At 42.3% G+C, this 15,581-nt stretch overlaps 1 protein-coding gene across 1 annotated transcript in view; it reads left to right on the top strand.

Moving 5' to 3' along the window:
* Prkci (protein kinase C iota) overlaps nucleotides 1-15,581 on the top strand; it is a 62,864-nt gene that overhangs the window by 34,470 nt on the left and 12,813 nt on the right. Inside the window, exons 3-8 of the mRNA XM_034499979.2 lie at nucleotides 4,019-4,108; nucleotides 5,164-5,214; nucleotides 6,712-6,797; nucleotides 8,361-8,501; nucleotides 10,472-10,526; nucleotides 12,009-12,067. Of these exons, the coding sequence (XP_034355870.1) occupies nucleotides 4,019-4,108; nucleotides 5,164-5,214; nucleotides 6,712-6,797; nucleotides 8,361-8,501; nucleotides 10,472-10,526; nucleotides 12,009-12,067 (482 nt within the window). The remainder of the gene's footprint in view (nucleotides 1-4,018; nucleotides 4,109-5,163; nucleotides 5,215-6,711; nucleotides 6,798-8,360; nucleotides 8,502-10,471; nucleotides 10,527-12,008; nucleotides 12,068-15,581) is intronic.

Below are 15,581 nucleotides of genomic sequence, written 5' to 3'. Positions count from 1 at the left end.
TTCCAGTGGCATCTGAGAGCCCAAAAGCTTGAGACCAGTTGGTCCCCAGCTGCCTCCTGGCCCAGGGATCCCCACTCAAGAGCTCTGCCTGTGCACAGAACCAACTCAGTCAAATTCCCGCGCTGCTGTCATGCTGAGCTGCAGTTCCAGGCGACTGAGCCGTGGCAGACACTCAGGAACAATGCAGCCCAACAAGATTCAAGAACCCATGCCCATGTGTGAGCTAATCATTCCTCTCATCAATCCAAGAAAAACAAAAAAAAATAGAACGTATGTAGTGTCTATGCATGAGTAAGTTAATGTATGACTAACTTACCTTCCTGCTTCCTTAGGATTATACAGAAGTGGATGCTCTCACAGACCACCCAGAGCCTAGTCCATTATGACATTACATTCACAGTCCAGAGATGATCTGTGTCCTGTGTCTTGCCCGTCTATGGTTTAGGTTCCTTGATTGCACTCTGCTAGTTCTGAAGACCTGTGAAATGCTGACAGAATAATAAACTAGAGACAGGAGAAGTATAGTAGCTACTCCTAGTTACAAGAAGGGAAGGTGCTACCTAATTCTGAGCTATAATGTTGTCATTCCATCTGGAAAGCTCACTGCACTCTCTAGGAGTGGTTCCCATGACTCGTAACATTGTTGCTCTGATTCATCCTTCTCTCTTCCTAGGTAAGGTTTGTAGTTCAGTAATTTCCCTAGATTCTCTCCCATCATGGGTTTTCATTTTGAGCATTGTAGGCCACCTATGTATGAAGTTGTAACTGTTCCATTGGATAAAAGCCATACTCACATCAATCTCTTCTAGACAAGGTCTACATGTGTCTGAGGTTTGAGGGGCTCTTATAGTTACCTAAGATCCTGGTGTGGGCTGAGAGATGCCTCATAGTTAATAGTGGATACTGCTTCTGCAGAGTGCCAAGTTTAGCACCCATATGGGGCCTCCAGCCCCAGCGGGATCAACAGCCTGTGCAGGCAACTGCACTGCAAATGTGCAGGCCCAGCCCTTCATATTCATAATTTCTTCAGAAGTCTTGGTGTTTATTAGAAACTCCATGCACTGATCTGTGCTCTTAGTGTGTTTCTTATTTTTATGACTTATAGGTAGAAGTGGAAGGGAGATGCAAGTTTATTTTCAAGATTTGGCAGTGAAATGTTTTTCTTTTAGATACTTTTAGAAAACCAAGTTTCACCAAAAAATGATTCCATTTATGACATTTCTCTGTATCCATATCTATATAGGTTGTTGAAAGAAATCATTTGGGGGCTAGAGAGATGGCTCATCAATTGAAGGCACTGGCTGCCCTTATAGGGGACCCAGGTTCGATTCCCAGCACCTTCATGACATCTCACAATTATCTAGAACTCCAGTTCCAGGGGATCTGACACTTTCACATATACCCATCCAAGGAGGCAACACACCAATGACCATAAAATAAAGATAAATTATTTTAGGAAAGAAAAATCCATTTGCTACTTTGAACCTCCTGCCCAGTCTTCTGGTCTTTGTCTTTACAGCCACTGATTCTGTGGGTATGTTTTCTGTTTGCTATATTGCCTTCAGTGAGTGTTAACACACTCGTTCACTCATTTTGTCCGTCGTCCAAACCGTTTTCTCTGTCCTCTGGCCTTCACAAGCAGCCCATGGCTGCTGTCTTCTGCCTGTCGTAAGATGGAAAAGGCCATGTAAGTCTTCTTCCTTTTGTACCAGTTCTGCTTTGGTTATCTGTTTCTGTGTAATCCTACCTTATGAGTTAGTGATTCGAAAACTTACTTCACAGCTCTGTGACTTATCAGAGCTAATGCTATAAATGTCCACACAAGATAAAAGGGGGTGAGGACTCGGCAGTTGAGTTGGAGAAAAGAACAAACACAGTTTTCTGAGTCCGTGTAGATAGGAAATGATTTCACAGTTCTCTCAAGTAGTAAGCTGGGTTCTGCGCATGGTGTAATTGAAGATTAGAGAGTCGGTGGCATCTAGCATGCAGGAATGTTTCCTATAACCACAGGAATGAGCACTAGAGTAGCAGGGGGAGGATCCAGTTACAGCCCCAGCTTTGCTCTAAGTGACTTGTTCATTGAGGAATTCACCTCCTGACTCCCAGGGATGACTCTGCACATCGGCTGCTTAGTTGAGAGGTGTGTCCTCCTCCCCTTCTATGTGTGTAACTAAAACTCACCACTTACATTTAAGAGTAGCTAGAGCGGGTGTCCAGCCCTAAGTAGGACATCCTTCCCACCAAAGGCTCAGGGAACATGCCAGAGGAGGGGCATCTCAGACGAGGGGGGCAAAGAATGTGAGAGATGCAGGGAGGAGAGGAGTGGAACGCTATGGAATGCTGCCTTTGGGCTGTGTCATGGCCTCTGCAGCCGTGGACTCATTGTAGCTGATTACATACACAAGACAGAGTCAGTGAGATCAGCCATCATCCCAGCAGAGAGGACTCAAGGGTATTAACAAAGAAAGAAGCTGAAACGGGGGAAAGGCTCATGAGGTACATCACCAGGATGCATTGTTTATGTCTATGCAGTTGTCAAAGAGTAAAAGATGCTTTGTTTAAAGAAAGAAGAAGAAACAAAAAGTTGGGGGTGGAAATGTGGGTGAGTAGTGAAGAACACTTGCTGCTCTTTTTTGCAAAGGACCCAGGTTTAAGTCTCAGCACCCATAAGGTAGCTCACAACTGTCTGGAACTCCAGTTCCAGGGTATCTGATGCCTTCTTCTTACCTGCCATAGGCACACACATAGTCCACAGACATATATGCAAGTAAAATATTTATCAAATAAATCTAAAAAAAAAACGGTTTTTAGTAGCTCAAACTGGACTATTCTTAATACAGAGTACTTTAGTGGTTTCTTTCTTGTGACCTAATTGACCAAGGTTGTAATGTAAAAGAAAATCTGTGACAGTCACTGCCTGTGTTAGAGCAAGAATCACCAAAGAATGATAACCCAGACTCAAATAGTATGCAAAAGTAAAGAGCATTTTTTCAGCAGAACTTCCTGCATGCAGGGGTCTCCTCATTCAGGAATAGAGACACCTAGTGGACTCACGGGCCCAACTTTTATTGTCAGGGGAATTCCAGGGAGGGTTATGTGCCCTTTTACCTTGATTGGTTAGTTCTATCTCTAGGGGTCTGACTGATTCTGCAATTGGTTAGGGCCCTGGAAACTTTCCAGGGTAGGTACTTACTCATTCTAGCTACCTATTCTTGCTTTAGGCCAAATGACAAAATGTCCTCAGATTGGCTGCCCCGTGGCTGTGGTTGGCTGACCACAGGTTCCTGGCTCCGGGTTCTCATTTCTGGGAAATACAAACTTAGGCCTAGTCTCCCAATCTGTCAGTTTGCAGCCTGCCATGGAGTGAGTCAGCCTGGCTCTGGCTAACTCAGTCCTCTCACCTGGAAACCCTGCCCATCCATAATGTGGCAGTGGAATTGCTTTAACTCCCTTTTTAAAGAAACTAGAAGCCAGGTGTGGTGCTATTAGCTTGTAATACCAGCACTTGGTAGACTGAGGCAGGAAGATTGTGTGTTTAAAGCCAGCCCAGGCTATAGAATGAGTTCTAGAGCAGCCTGAGTAAGTTCCTGAGATCCTATCCCCAAACAGAACAAAACAGAGGTGGGGCTGATTGTATGCACTCGGTGTTAGAGTGCACTCCAGGCCTGGTCTTGGGCTCCATCCACAATACTGAAGATGAGGAAAAGAGAGCTAAGAACTTACTCTTAACCATACCCATGTGAGTGAGCCATGTCTGGCTGAAACTCTTCCCCCACCACCACCACCCGCTGTGTGTGTGTGTGTGTGTGTGTGTGTGTGTGTGTGTGTGTGTGTGTGTGTCTGTCCTTTGTGCAATTAGAAGTGGATGTGACATCATCTACAGAGGGAAGTGTGTCTAGGGCAGTATCTAAGCATCCGTCCTTGTACATGCTCCTCCTCCGTTACTATCTGTAGAATTTGCTTACTGTTATCCCACTCAGAGGGTTTGAAGACTGAGCTTTACTTTTTGTGGTTTTAGGAGACCCGTGTACAGTGTCTTCTCAGTTGGAATTGGAAGAGGCTTTCAGGCTGTATGAGCTGAACAAGGATTCTGAACTCTTGATCCATGGTAAGAGAGCCATCACTTGACTCCCACAGCTCTAATTTAAACATAACTCTTGTTGTTGTTGACCATTTAGAGACAATCTAGGTGTCATTTATTATGTGTGCTCTCATCCCTATGTAATTGTCCTTCAGGTTCTTTTTCCTGTAGTAGAACAGATAAAACGATCGTGCTTTTTATAGTCTAGGAGAAATATTTATCTAGGAGAAATGTTTATCTGTGTGTAGTCTTTTAGGATACTAAAATGTGATCTCCCATTGTTTCACAACTTAAGACATTCCTGCTCAGCTTTAGAAGTCTGTTTGGGGTGGGGGCAGTGGCTACCCTTTTTTAGTGTAAAATTTTAAAATGTTAAGAGAAATGATCAGTTATGCCAGCAAGTAGCACCTGCCTGTTATCCTACAGCTTGAGAGGCAGAGGTCCACGGCAACCTGATCGACAGAGAGACCATGTCTGAAACAAGCGGGGGCTGAGATTTCTCTCAGTTATAGAGTGCTTCCCTGGCATGGTACTGATAACCTGTTTCTGTTCTTCTTCACTGTGGCCCCATAGAGTACGTTAGCTAACAAGATGTTCTGCTTTATGAAATGGTTTATTTGGAAATTTCCAGCATGGAATATACGCTAATATTTGGGGTTGGTACTATTCCTGGTGTTAATTCATTCTCTAATTGAGTGCACATCTTTTAAAAACTCTGATTTTTGTCATTTAATTCTTTGTCACACAAAAATTCTCTACTATGAGAATTTAAAATATAGTAGTTAGTTTCTTTAAGGACCAGAATTTTAAAAAGTGATTATTCACAAGGAACTAGAATTAGTAATTCAAGCTTCTAATGTATTACCTATAGACACATTTATTTTCACAGAAACTTACTTAAAAAAAAAAAAATAAACAAAAAACAAAAAAAAAAAGAGAGCCTTTAGTAGACTAATATTGGCCACATGCTATAATTCTCCCTCCGGTGTCTCGGGGCACTTGAAATTTGTGTTAATTTTAATTTTATATAGTTTGTATTTTATAAATATGCTGTTAATTAATTTCAGTTTATTTTCTTTCAGTATTTCCATGTGTACCAGAGCGTCCTGGAATGCCTTGCCCAGGGGAAGACAGTGAGTGTTTTACTGCTCTGCACACTTGAAGAGTTGCTCACAGTGAAAAAATATGAACTTTTTGTTTTGTTTTGTTTTGTTTTGTTTTGTTTTGTTTTGTTTTTTGAGACAAGGTTTCTGGCTGTCTTGGAACTCTTTTTCTAAGACCAGGCTGGCCTCCAACTCTTAAGATCTGCCTGCCTCAGCCTCCTAAGTGCTAGGATTAAACACGTGTACTTCCATGCCTAGCTTAAGAAATAGAAATTTTAGTTTGTTAGGTTTATTCTGTGTCTTCACTCTAACTTAGAGTATATTACAACTGCCTAAGTTAACTTTTGACAAATGGAACTCACCTGGCTGTAGCTCACCTGGTGGTCTGTTGTTGGTATAGAAGGGCATGTGACTCTGTACCCCATGTTTTAATAGGGTTATTTGATTGTCTGGAATCTAATTTCTTGAATTCTTTGTATATATTGGATATTAGCCCTCTATCAGATGTAGGATTGGTAAAGATCTTTTCTCAACCTGTTGGTTGCCATTTTGTCCTATTGAAAGTGTCCTTTGCTTTACAGAAGCTTTGCAATTTTATGAGGTCCCATTTGTCAATTCTTGATCTTAGAGCATAAGCCATTGGTGTTCTGTTCAGGAACTTTTCCCCTGTGCCCAAGTGATCAAGGCTTTTCCCCACTTTCTCTTCTATTAGTTTCAGTGTATCTGGTTTTACTTGAGTTTTATACAAGGAGATAAGAATGGATTGATTTGCATTCTTCTATATGCTGACCTCCAGTTGAACCAGCACCATTTGTTGAAAATGCTGTCCCATTTCCATTGGACAGTTTTAGCTCCTTTGTCAAAGATCAAGTGACCATAGGTGTGTGGGTTCATTTTTATATTGAGGGATGCTAAAGTTAATTTCCTAAGACATAGCGGTTACATTGTTACGGTGGATGGCTAAAGTGGGTTCCCTGAGATCTTGGTTACATTGTTACTGTGGATGGCTAGGGTGGGTGCCCTGAGATCTTACCTTCAAGTCACTCTGACTAAGACACAGCGGTTACATTGTTACCGTGGATGGCTAGAGTGGGTTCCCTGAGATCTTGGTTACATTGTTACTGTGGATGGCTAGAGTGGGTGCCCTGAGATCTTACCTTCAAATCACTCTGAGGGAAAAAGGACTTTCGTTGGTCTTTATTCATATTTGTTTGTTGAGAAGTTGGATAGACAGAAGAGTAGTAGCTGGGAGATCAGGGGACGGATGCTAGCAGGCATTCCCTCCTTCCTCTTGTTTCTGTTTTTCTCAAACATTAAAGGGAAGTCTCTAAAAGAAAAGATACTAACTGCGGTGTGGGTACCCTGGTGCTTGCCTCATCCAGTCCTTTAGCAAGCCTGTTTTTCAGTTTCAGTTTCTTGTTTGCATCTCTATGTTTTTTTCCAGCAATAAGTATTATGGAAAGCTCAGATTTAATTAGGTGGCTTTTATTCAAACTTGCTCTTTTTAAACTTTAAATGTCTCTTCAGAATCCATTTACCGCAGAGGGGCGCGCCGGTGGAGAAAGCTGTACTGTGCAAATGGCCACACTTTTCAAGCCAAACGTTTCAACAGGGTAAACTTACTTTATTGGATTCTAATATTTGAGACATCTATTTTTATTTTTCTTTCTATGAGAGATAAATAGTTTGTTATTAAGTCTTTGATAGTCCTTTTAACAAGTAAGCAACAAGGCCTTGTGCCCCGTGCTGTGGGGCCTTGTGCCCGTGCTGTGGCAGCGCCTCCAGTTTTCACAGCCCTTCCTCTCAGTGCCCAGCACTCTGCTGCACTCACAGTCTTCCCTCTAAAAATGTCTCAGGTTTCTTAAAAAGGTCAGGACCTTTTAAAATTCTATGAATGAATGTCATTAGTCTTAGGTTAAACTCCTAATATCTGCTCCTTATTGTCAAATGAGTCTGAAAAAAATGTAGGTTTTTGGAATTACAAGAAAATTATGTTTAAATACATTCAAAACAGGCAGAAATTATCAAAGTTTATTGTGTAAGCCCTTGAATCTCACTGTTGTATCTCACAATGATAGTAGCAAACACTTGGCCAGTTCTTGTATCAGGCAGCTTCCCGAGGGCTTCACTTGTGTTTGTTTACTAAATTCTTGCAACAACCCTGTGACATAGGTACTATATATTCCCATTTTATAGATGAGAAAAATGAAGTCAAGTCCTGTCTTAGATGTTTCAGCCAGTAAGTGCAAAGCTGAGGTTTGAGAACAAGCAGTCTGCTGACGTAGCCTGTGTCTAGAACTACCCCAACCCCAACCCTTTTCTGACATAGGTTCTTACTATGTTGCTGTAGTTGGCCTGATACTAAGTATATAGCTGGAGTTAGCCTAGAACTCACAGCAGTCCCTCCTGTGTGCCTCAGTGCTGGGAGTGCCTGGCTTAACTTCTTTGATAACCATACATTTTTGGATTTAATTTTTACAATTAACAGCATGCCCTAAATTCATCAGTGGAATACAGATGAATGCCTGGGGTCCCCAGCTCACTACGGCTTGGGGCGCCAAGCTCTCTAGGAGAGCAGGGCTTTGGTTTGCCCTCTGCTATGAGGCTGCCTGCTTTATTAGCCACTTTTTTCTGTGTTCATCACTGGGACATTTTTGTGAAGATGAGAATTTTTTTGAGTTTGGCACTGAAAGCAGCATGGTTATATATTCACTGTCTCTTTGAAACCCACAGTCTTGTTTATTTTTCACTGCCCTTCAAAAGCCTTTGAAGAAAAATTATACGTGAGGAAATTTTGTTTTGTTTGATTTTTGCCATAGGCTGACAACTGATGTCATGATGAGAGGGATTTAATTAGAGAAGAAAAGCCACTTATTTAAATATCTTAGGTTTATTTGCTCGGCTGTTTTGAGACCAAGTCTCACTCTATAGCCTTGACAGGCCTGGCAGTCACTATGTAGACCAGGCTGGCCTTGAACTCTGTATGCCTCTGCCTCATGAATGCTGGGATTAAAGGCATAATGAGTAAACTGTTGGGAAATAACTGGGAGACGGGTTATGAAACCCTGGCGGGCCTGGAACTCCCAGTGATCCACCTGCCTCCGCCTCCTGAGTACCGAAGGTGAGGGCCAGCACGCCTGGCTGTGATAAAGTCATCTTGAATTTACTCTCTGCAGCGTGCCCACTGTGCCATCTGCACAGACAGAATCTGGGGGCTTGGACGACAAGGATATAAATGCATCAACTGCAAACTGCTGGTTCATAAGAAGTGCCACAAGCTGGTCACAATTGAGTGTGGGCGGCATTCTTTGCCACCGGTAAGGCATGGGGTTTTTGTTTGTTATATACGTGTATAGCTTCTTCACTTAACAAGGTTGAAACAGGAAGGTATTTTATAGAACTACATCTCAGAAAATACAGTGTGTAGGAATTCTTTACATTCCACTTACGGAAGCCATGGAAGTCTTGAAACTCTATAGCCTTATCATTTTGTCATATTAGTATATGTCTCGGCCATACATTGTTATTCTGTTCCTTATGATTGAACATTGAGATAGTTTTCTAGGTTTTCCTATAAAGAAAATCATAGTGAACTTCTGGAAAATGAATTTTAATTCCTTAAAGGTCCAGTTACTAGGTTAAAAGATACACATTTTAGGAAACTCAGAATGTATTTCTGTTGTCCAGGAGGATGATTATCCCATGCTTATTCATAGAACCTCATTCGTTCTTGGAACCTTTGTGTTGTGCTGACCACCAGGGTTAACAGCCACTCGGGGAGGAGAGGACTCACCTGGCTTGTGCTCACAGGTGACGGCTGGTCGGTGAGGGAAGGCAGGCAGGAGCTCACTGAGAGCTCAGAAGCCATGGAGCAGTGCTCTCTCCTGCCTCCTCTCCTAGACAGCCGGGAGAGTGCCATTCACAGTGGGCTGGCCCTTCTGTACCGGCCAGCAGTCAAGAAGAACCCCATGGTGATGTCACTCTGGTGGAGGCAGTCCTTCATCAGAGGCTCCATCTCACCAAGTGTCAAGTTGACAATCAGCCTACCTGGGAAAATAGGTCATTATTACGGGTGGCTCATTTCTGTGAGGATTATTAGGCTAATTTGTTCAAGTTTTAAGAATAAATTCATAGTTTGGAGAGGATTCCAGGTTTTAGGGAAGAAAACAAATATTAAAAATTGTAAGCATAATTTACCCAACTTTCTGTTTGTTCTGGTTATTAGCTGTCAGTCAACACAAAGTAGAACTACCTGGCAAGGCCTAATGAGGAATTATGTAGAGTGGATTTTTGGGTGGTGAGATTGTTTTGCTTGGTAATTGAGGTAAGACGACCTTCTCTGAGTGAGGCAGCACCCACCCAGGAGTGGGCCTGGGTGCATGAGTAGAGAAGACTGTAGGCCTGCCTGTGTCCATTCCTCTTATGCTTCCCCTGTGACTGTCATATCACTCACTAGCAGCTTAGTGCCTTCCTTGACTCTCCTCAATGGTGGACGCAGCCTGGAATTCATTGTTAACCTCGGCTGAGTCGCTCGTTTGTCAGTATATTTTGTCACAGCCACAAAAATGAGAGTTTTCTTGAATAGTCTTAGTGTACACACGTGTAGAAGGAAGGAGGTGGCTAGAGTGAGCAAGTGTCTGAGATGTCAGGGTGAGTACTGAATGCATGCTTAGCATGAAGGCATCCTGAAGTTAGAACTGCGTACCGAATGCTCTTCCTCTAGTTGACTTGTTCTGATGCTTGCTAATCCTGCATCTTACACAGGGCTGGGTAAGTTTTGTCCCTAGGGTGCTCGCAGGGACTTGGTTGAGTCTATGTCCCAGAGATTATTTGTTCTTGTTTTCTGGCCCATTGATATTTTTGAGTATATACAGAAAAATAGGAAACCTACACAATACTGTGTATAGATTTAAGAGGCTTATAGAATCTTAATGCCACCTCTGGATCATACAAGAACCTTCCTGCCAAAGATTGAAAATGCAGCTCAAAGAGAAAGAAGATAATTTTGAAGGTGGAATCACAGCAGATAGTTCAGTTTTATTTTCAGTTGACCTGTGTTTCTCCTTTTTTTTTTTTTTTCTGTAAAAGTGCAATATCACGTCATTCATAGGAGTATTGTGTGGCTTTGTAGAGTTAAGTATTATAACAATAATGTCGTTCATGTCATTTAGACTTTTTCACATTTAAGTCTTAGCATGATACATATCATTGAAATACTGTCATTTCTGGAGGTTTGGGGAACCTCCAAAAAGAGTTTTTAAGTTACTGTCTTTGGAAATGTTTGTAGGAACCCATGATGCCAATGGACCAGTCATCCATGCATCCAGACCACGCACAGACAGGTGAGTGTGAGTGGGGCTGCTTTCTTTCTCACTTTCTTTTGTTCTTTTCCTCCCTTCCTTCTTCCCTTTCTCCCTCCCTCCTTCTTTCTTTCATTTTCTTTTTGTTTAATTTTTTTAAAGATTTATTTATTTATTTTATGTATGTGAGTACACTGTAGCCATCTTCAGACACACCAGAAGAGGGCATTGGATCCCATTACAGATGGTTGAGGGCCACCATGTGGTTGCTGGGAATTGAACTCAGGACCTCTGGAAGAAGAGCAGTCAGTGCTCTTCACCGCTGAGCCATCTCTCCAGTCCTCTTTCTTTCATTTTCTGAGATAGTGTTTCTCTGTGTAGCCCTGGCTGTCCTAGAACTCACTCTGTAGACCAGGCTGACCTCAGGGAACCACCTGTCTCTGCCTCCCTGGTGCTGGGATTAAAAGTGTGTGTCACCACCACCTGGCTCATTTCTTTCTTTCTTTCTTGAAATAGCATACAGAGTATTAGAGTTCATTATAGTCTTTTCAGATAAAATTGGTTACTTCTCCTTTCCTGTTTTTTCCTACATTCCCCCTGTCTTAAGCCCTTCTGCCTCCCAGGAGCCTCCTTTCCACTGTTGTGTGATAACTTTTTTTTTTTAATCTAAGTTTAAAAGTATAATGTACCTAAGGACATTTTATGGTGGTAAAATTTGTCACAATATTTTAATATACATATTTAGCACTTGAAAAGCCAATTATGTAGACTAACAATTGGCTTTCCCAGTCCAAATAAATTCTTTTAAGAATCCTTTAAATTAAAAAAAAAAAAAAAAAAAAGAATCCTTTCAATTCAGCAAGCCTAGTTTTTTTTTTTTCAGAGTGAGAAAGTACAAAGGTGTTTAGAGCCGTACTGATGGTTGTGGGAATGTGGAGGCACAGCTTAGCAGACTGACTGTGTGAGATGAGTGCAGTGTTAAACAGGAACAGAATCCTAAGTACGTATTTGGGAAACTCTGGAGCTAAAAGAATCTTTCTGGAAGGGCAGACAGGTCCATTGATCATAGAAGAAGCTTGGAAAGTCTGAGCTAAGGGCCTTGTTACTCCCCAGCACCAGCAGCTTGGAGGGGTAGGCCGGCATGGGCCTGCCGTCTGTCTTGGGTGTGGAAGCATCTGAGTAGGACTTGCAGTCATGTGCACAGAACAAGCTATTCCTAAGGAGGAAGAGCTGGAGTTGGCTGCCAGGTGGGCACCCTCTTGCCTTTGAGGCCGGGAGGGTGTTTCCCTGGCTGTCCTGGACCTCAGATCTGTCTGCCTCTGCCTCTCGGAGTACTGGAACTAAAGGTGTGAGCCACCACTGCCTGGACCACAACTCTTAATATATAACTTAGGACAAATATTAAGCTTTAATTAACCTTACATGTAAAAATTAAAAAAAAAAAAAAAACAGCAAAAGAAAATTTTTAAGTAAAATTTATCATTGATTGTTTTTCTTTTTTAATATTTGGGTTTGAATTTTCAGTAATTCCGTATAATCCTTCAAGTCATGAGAGTTTGGACCAAGTTGGTGAAGAAAAGGAGGTAAGATAATTTGTCTTACTATGTACAACATCTTTAAGTTTTTAGAAAGACATACTAAGAATCTAACACTATGACCTGCTTAGATATTGATCATGATAGTAAAATATAAGGAATGTACTTAATGATTTTAGAGTTTTATTTTGACTTTTAATTAAATAATTTTGATTATGAAATAATTTGAAAATTTATTTCATTTTAAGATAGCATAAACAAAAAAATTACAATATTTGAAAATAGCATTTAGTAATTGATAATATTATTTGAAACATTGTAGACTCTTCCACTTTGTGGACTGATTGCTTATTTTAAGTGTCAGTGATTAAATGTCGTCATGAGTATCTGAAACCTTGTCTGTGTGATGTGCAGGGGTGGGGTGGGCATGCTGCTCTCTGCTTGTGGAGACGAAGGGCAGCTGTGTGGAGTCACCGTTCTGTCCACCTGTGTCCAGACACTTCGTATTCCGCCTGCTCCACGGCCGCTTACCTTTTTTTCTTTCCTATTAGGCAGTTTGTCGGGTTTTAATATTTTTTTTATGTGTATCTATGTAAGAAAATGCCACATATGTTCAGGCAGTCATGGATGCCAGAAGGAAGGGCGTGTCGGGCCACTCAGCAGGAGTTCCAGGCTGCGGAGAGTTGCCTATGTGGGTGCTGAGCTCGGATCCTCTGTGCGAGCAGCGTGTTCTTAACTGCTGAGCTGCTTCTCCAGCCCACCTGTTTATTTCTAAGACAGCAATTAATTAAAACAGTAACCAATTTAGAAAGGCTTTTGGTGAAGAAGTCATGTCTTACCTATTGGCATGGAGGCAGCCTATGTGGCCATTTCTAGTTGGGTGTATAGTGTGTATAGCTCTGCTTTTCGGATGTGTGTATTTCTGGCCATGGGAGGTGATTCCTTACCTTTTTTTGCTCTTTCTAGTGTTTGATGGGTATGTTATTTTGGGCTTCTCTTGTTTAACTTCCAACTTTTTGTTATGGAAATTATGGACAGAACATTGCAGTGAAGTGGTATAGGCACTGCCCAGTTAAGTTCATTATGAACACACAGTGGGTAGTCTTGTCTACTCACATGCTTTACTGCAGCGCAATGTGAAGTAAATCTGTTGATCCCACACTTTTAATATGACATCTTAGACTCTTTCTAATTTAGTCAATTACTTTTTGTTTGTTTTCTTCTGTTTTTTTTTTTTTTTTTTTGGGGGGGGGGTCAAGTTCTCATGTAGCCCAGGGTGGCCTGGAACTCCCTGCATACCTGAGGATGGCTCAGTCTCCTGATCCTCCTCATTCCACCTCCCAGATGGAGGATTACAGATGTACATCACCCTGCGCAGCCAGCCACACACATATGTCCACTCCGCTTATTTATCTCCCTCCCTCCCTCCCTCCTTTCTCTCTCATTCTCTCTGTTCTCTCTTTCTCTCTTTCTCTCTCTCTCTCTCCCTCCCTCCCTTCCTCTCTTACCATGTTTTACTTTTACAGTGCCAGGGTCGTTAAGGTTGTAGGCCACCCTGCCACTGTAGCAAACCCTTCCCTGTTTTGTTGATAGGCTGAGTGAGTCCGACAGAGGAAGAAAGCCCTGAGACGGCCTGAGACGGCTGTCCTGGGCCATATGTTGCTAATGCTTCTCTCACCGCTCCCGGGCTGTTTTCGCTCCTTTCTGCCCCTGTCAGAAGCTGATGGCGTCTTGTCATCACTGTTATCCTTACTGCTTGAGATGTGTAAGGCCTTTTAGCTGATAGGAGCACGTGTAGCAAACACCCAGACAATGGCATACAGCTAGATGGGCTTCCATACAGTGAGCACTGTAGGGGCTTCTCAGAAGGAAGGCCCACCAGCACTCCACAGCCTGGCTTGTAGCTTCTGGTCACTGGCAGCGCCTTCTCCCTGCCCTGAGAGTAATCATGGTCTGTGCCCCTCGGAGTACCATTGCCTTCATTTGCTCTTGTTCCAGTATAGAAACAACTTTTACAATATGCAAGACTCTGCCATCCTGCATGGCACATAGATGCACATGTAGAACAGTCTCCCTCGTTTTTATCATTTCAATTTGTCTGTCCTACTATTCAGTTTTCCCTCCTGTTGGCATTATTATGATGAGTTATGAGGAAACAAGTGGCTCTGCTGGTGAAAGCCTGTCTGTCGTCCCAGCCACTCAGAAGGCTGAGGCACAAGACTGAGCAGGCTCAGAGCCAGCCTGGGCAGCCTAATGGAGACCTGTGTCAGAGTGAAGACTGAAACATGGGCTGGAGCAGTGTTCGGTGGTAGAACAGTAACCTAGCATACATGAGATCCTGGGTTCAGTCCCCAGCACTGCATGAAAAGGGACTGTGTAATGTAAATAAGCAAGTTAAGTGCATGGCTAGGAGACACACGGAGTCGCATATGAATCCCACTGGAAGAGACAGTGGGCCCATGGCCAGTCTTCATTCGTGGCTTTACACTGTCATCAACAGTAAAGCTCTAGGTGCTCCTGATTCTTGTCCGTACTTTGAGTAATCTGTCTCTTTTAAGCCAGTCTTGAGACAGGACAGTGGCAATGGATGATTTTTTAAAATTGTTTTTAAGCTTGTCATTCTATTACTGGTTTATATATCCTGCAACCTTAAGATTTACTACAAGCTATTAACACTTTGATTATTTTTGAGAAGTTTTTTTTTTTTTTTTTTTTTTTTTTTTTGGTTCTTTGAGACAGGGTAGCCCTGGCTGTCCTGGAACTCACTCTGTAGACCAGGCTAGCCTCGAACTCAGAAATCCACCTGCCTCTGCCTCCCAAGTGCTAGGATTAAAGGCGTGTGCCACCACCGCCCGGCGAGAAGATGTATTTTAAATTAAACTCAGCATTTGAAGTCCAGTCCCTCTCTCTTCTTGTCAGCAGTGTCATGTTTGCCATGTTTTAAGATTCCATTTGTGTGAGTGGGGGTTAAAGCAGCGCTCTTTCTCTAGACTTGCCGGCATTTACCCCTTTGTGCTCTATTGCTGGTGTCTGTCTGTTTCCACCTACTGTCTTATACTCTGGAAGAACTAAATTACTATTTTCTTTAATGCGAGTTTAGTATTAGGACATCTAATTATTCTCATTTTTAAATGTGAATATAATTGATATATTTATTTTATGTGTTTTGCTTGCATGTATGTCTGTGTACCATGTGTGCCTGGTACCTTAGGAGGTCGGATCCCCTAGAACTGGAGTTAATAGACGACTGTGCCTGTCATGTGAAACTGAGGATGAAACCAGATCTTCTTAACCACTGAGCCACCTCTCCAGCCCATGACCATTCTTTTTTAAATGATTTGGTTTTAATTATTTGTGCAGTGTGTATATATGTGTGTGGGTATGTGAGTGCATGAGCCTGCAGAGGCCAGAAAAGTCAAATTTGGAGCATTCCTTTTATTTATTTATTTATTTCCTCCCTTCCCTTCCCTACCCCATCCTACCCTCTCCTATCCTACCTTCTTCTTTTCTTGATAGTTTTCACCAGAGGATCCCTGGGTTTATTCTCGTGGGACGTTTGTTG

The sequence above is a fragment of the Arvicanthis niloticus genome, chromosome 4 (genome assembly GCF_011762505.2).
Source record: "Arvicanthis niloticus isolate mArvNil1 chromosome 4, mArvNil1.pat.X, whole genome shotgun sequence".
NCBI classification, from domain to species: Eukaryota; Metazoa; Chordata; class Mammalia; order Rodentia; family Muridae; genus Arvicanthis; species Arvicanthis niloticus.
Note: the sequence above shows the minus strand (reverse complement) of the source record. Positions and strands in the feature narration are given on the sequence as shown.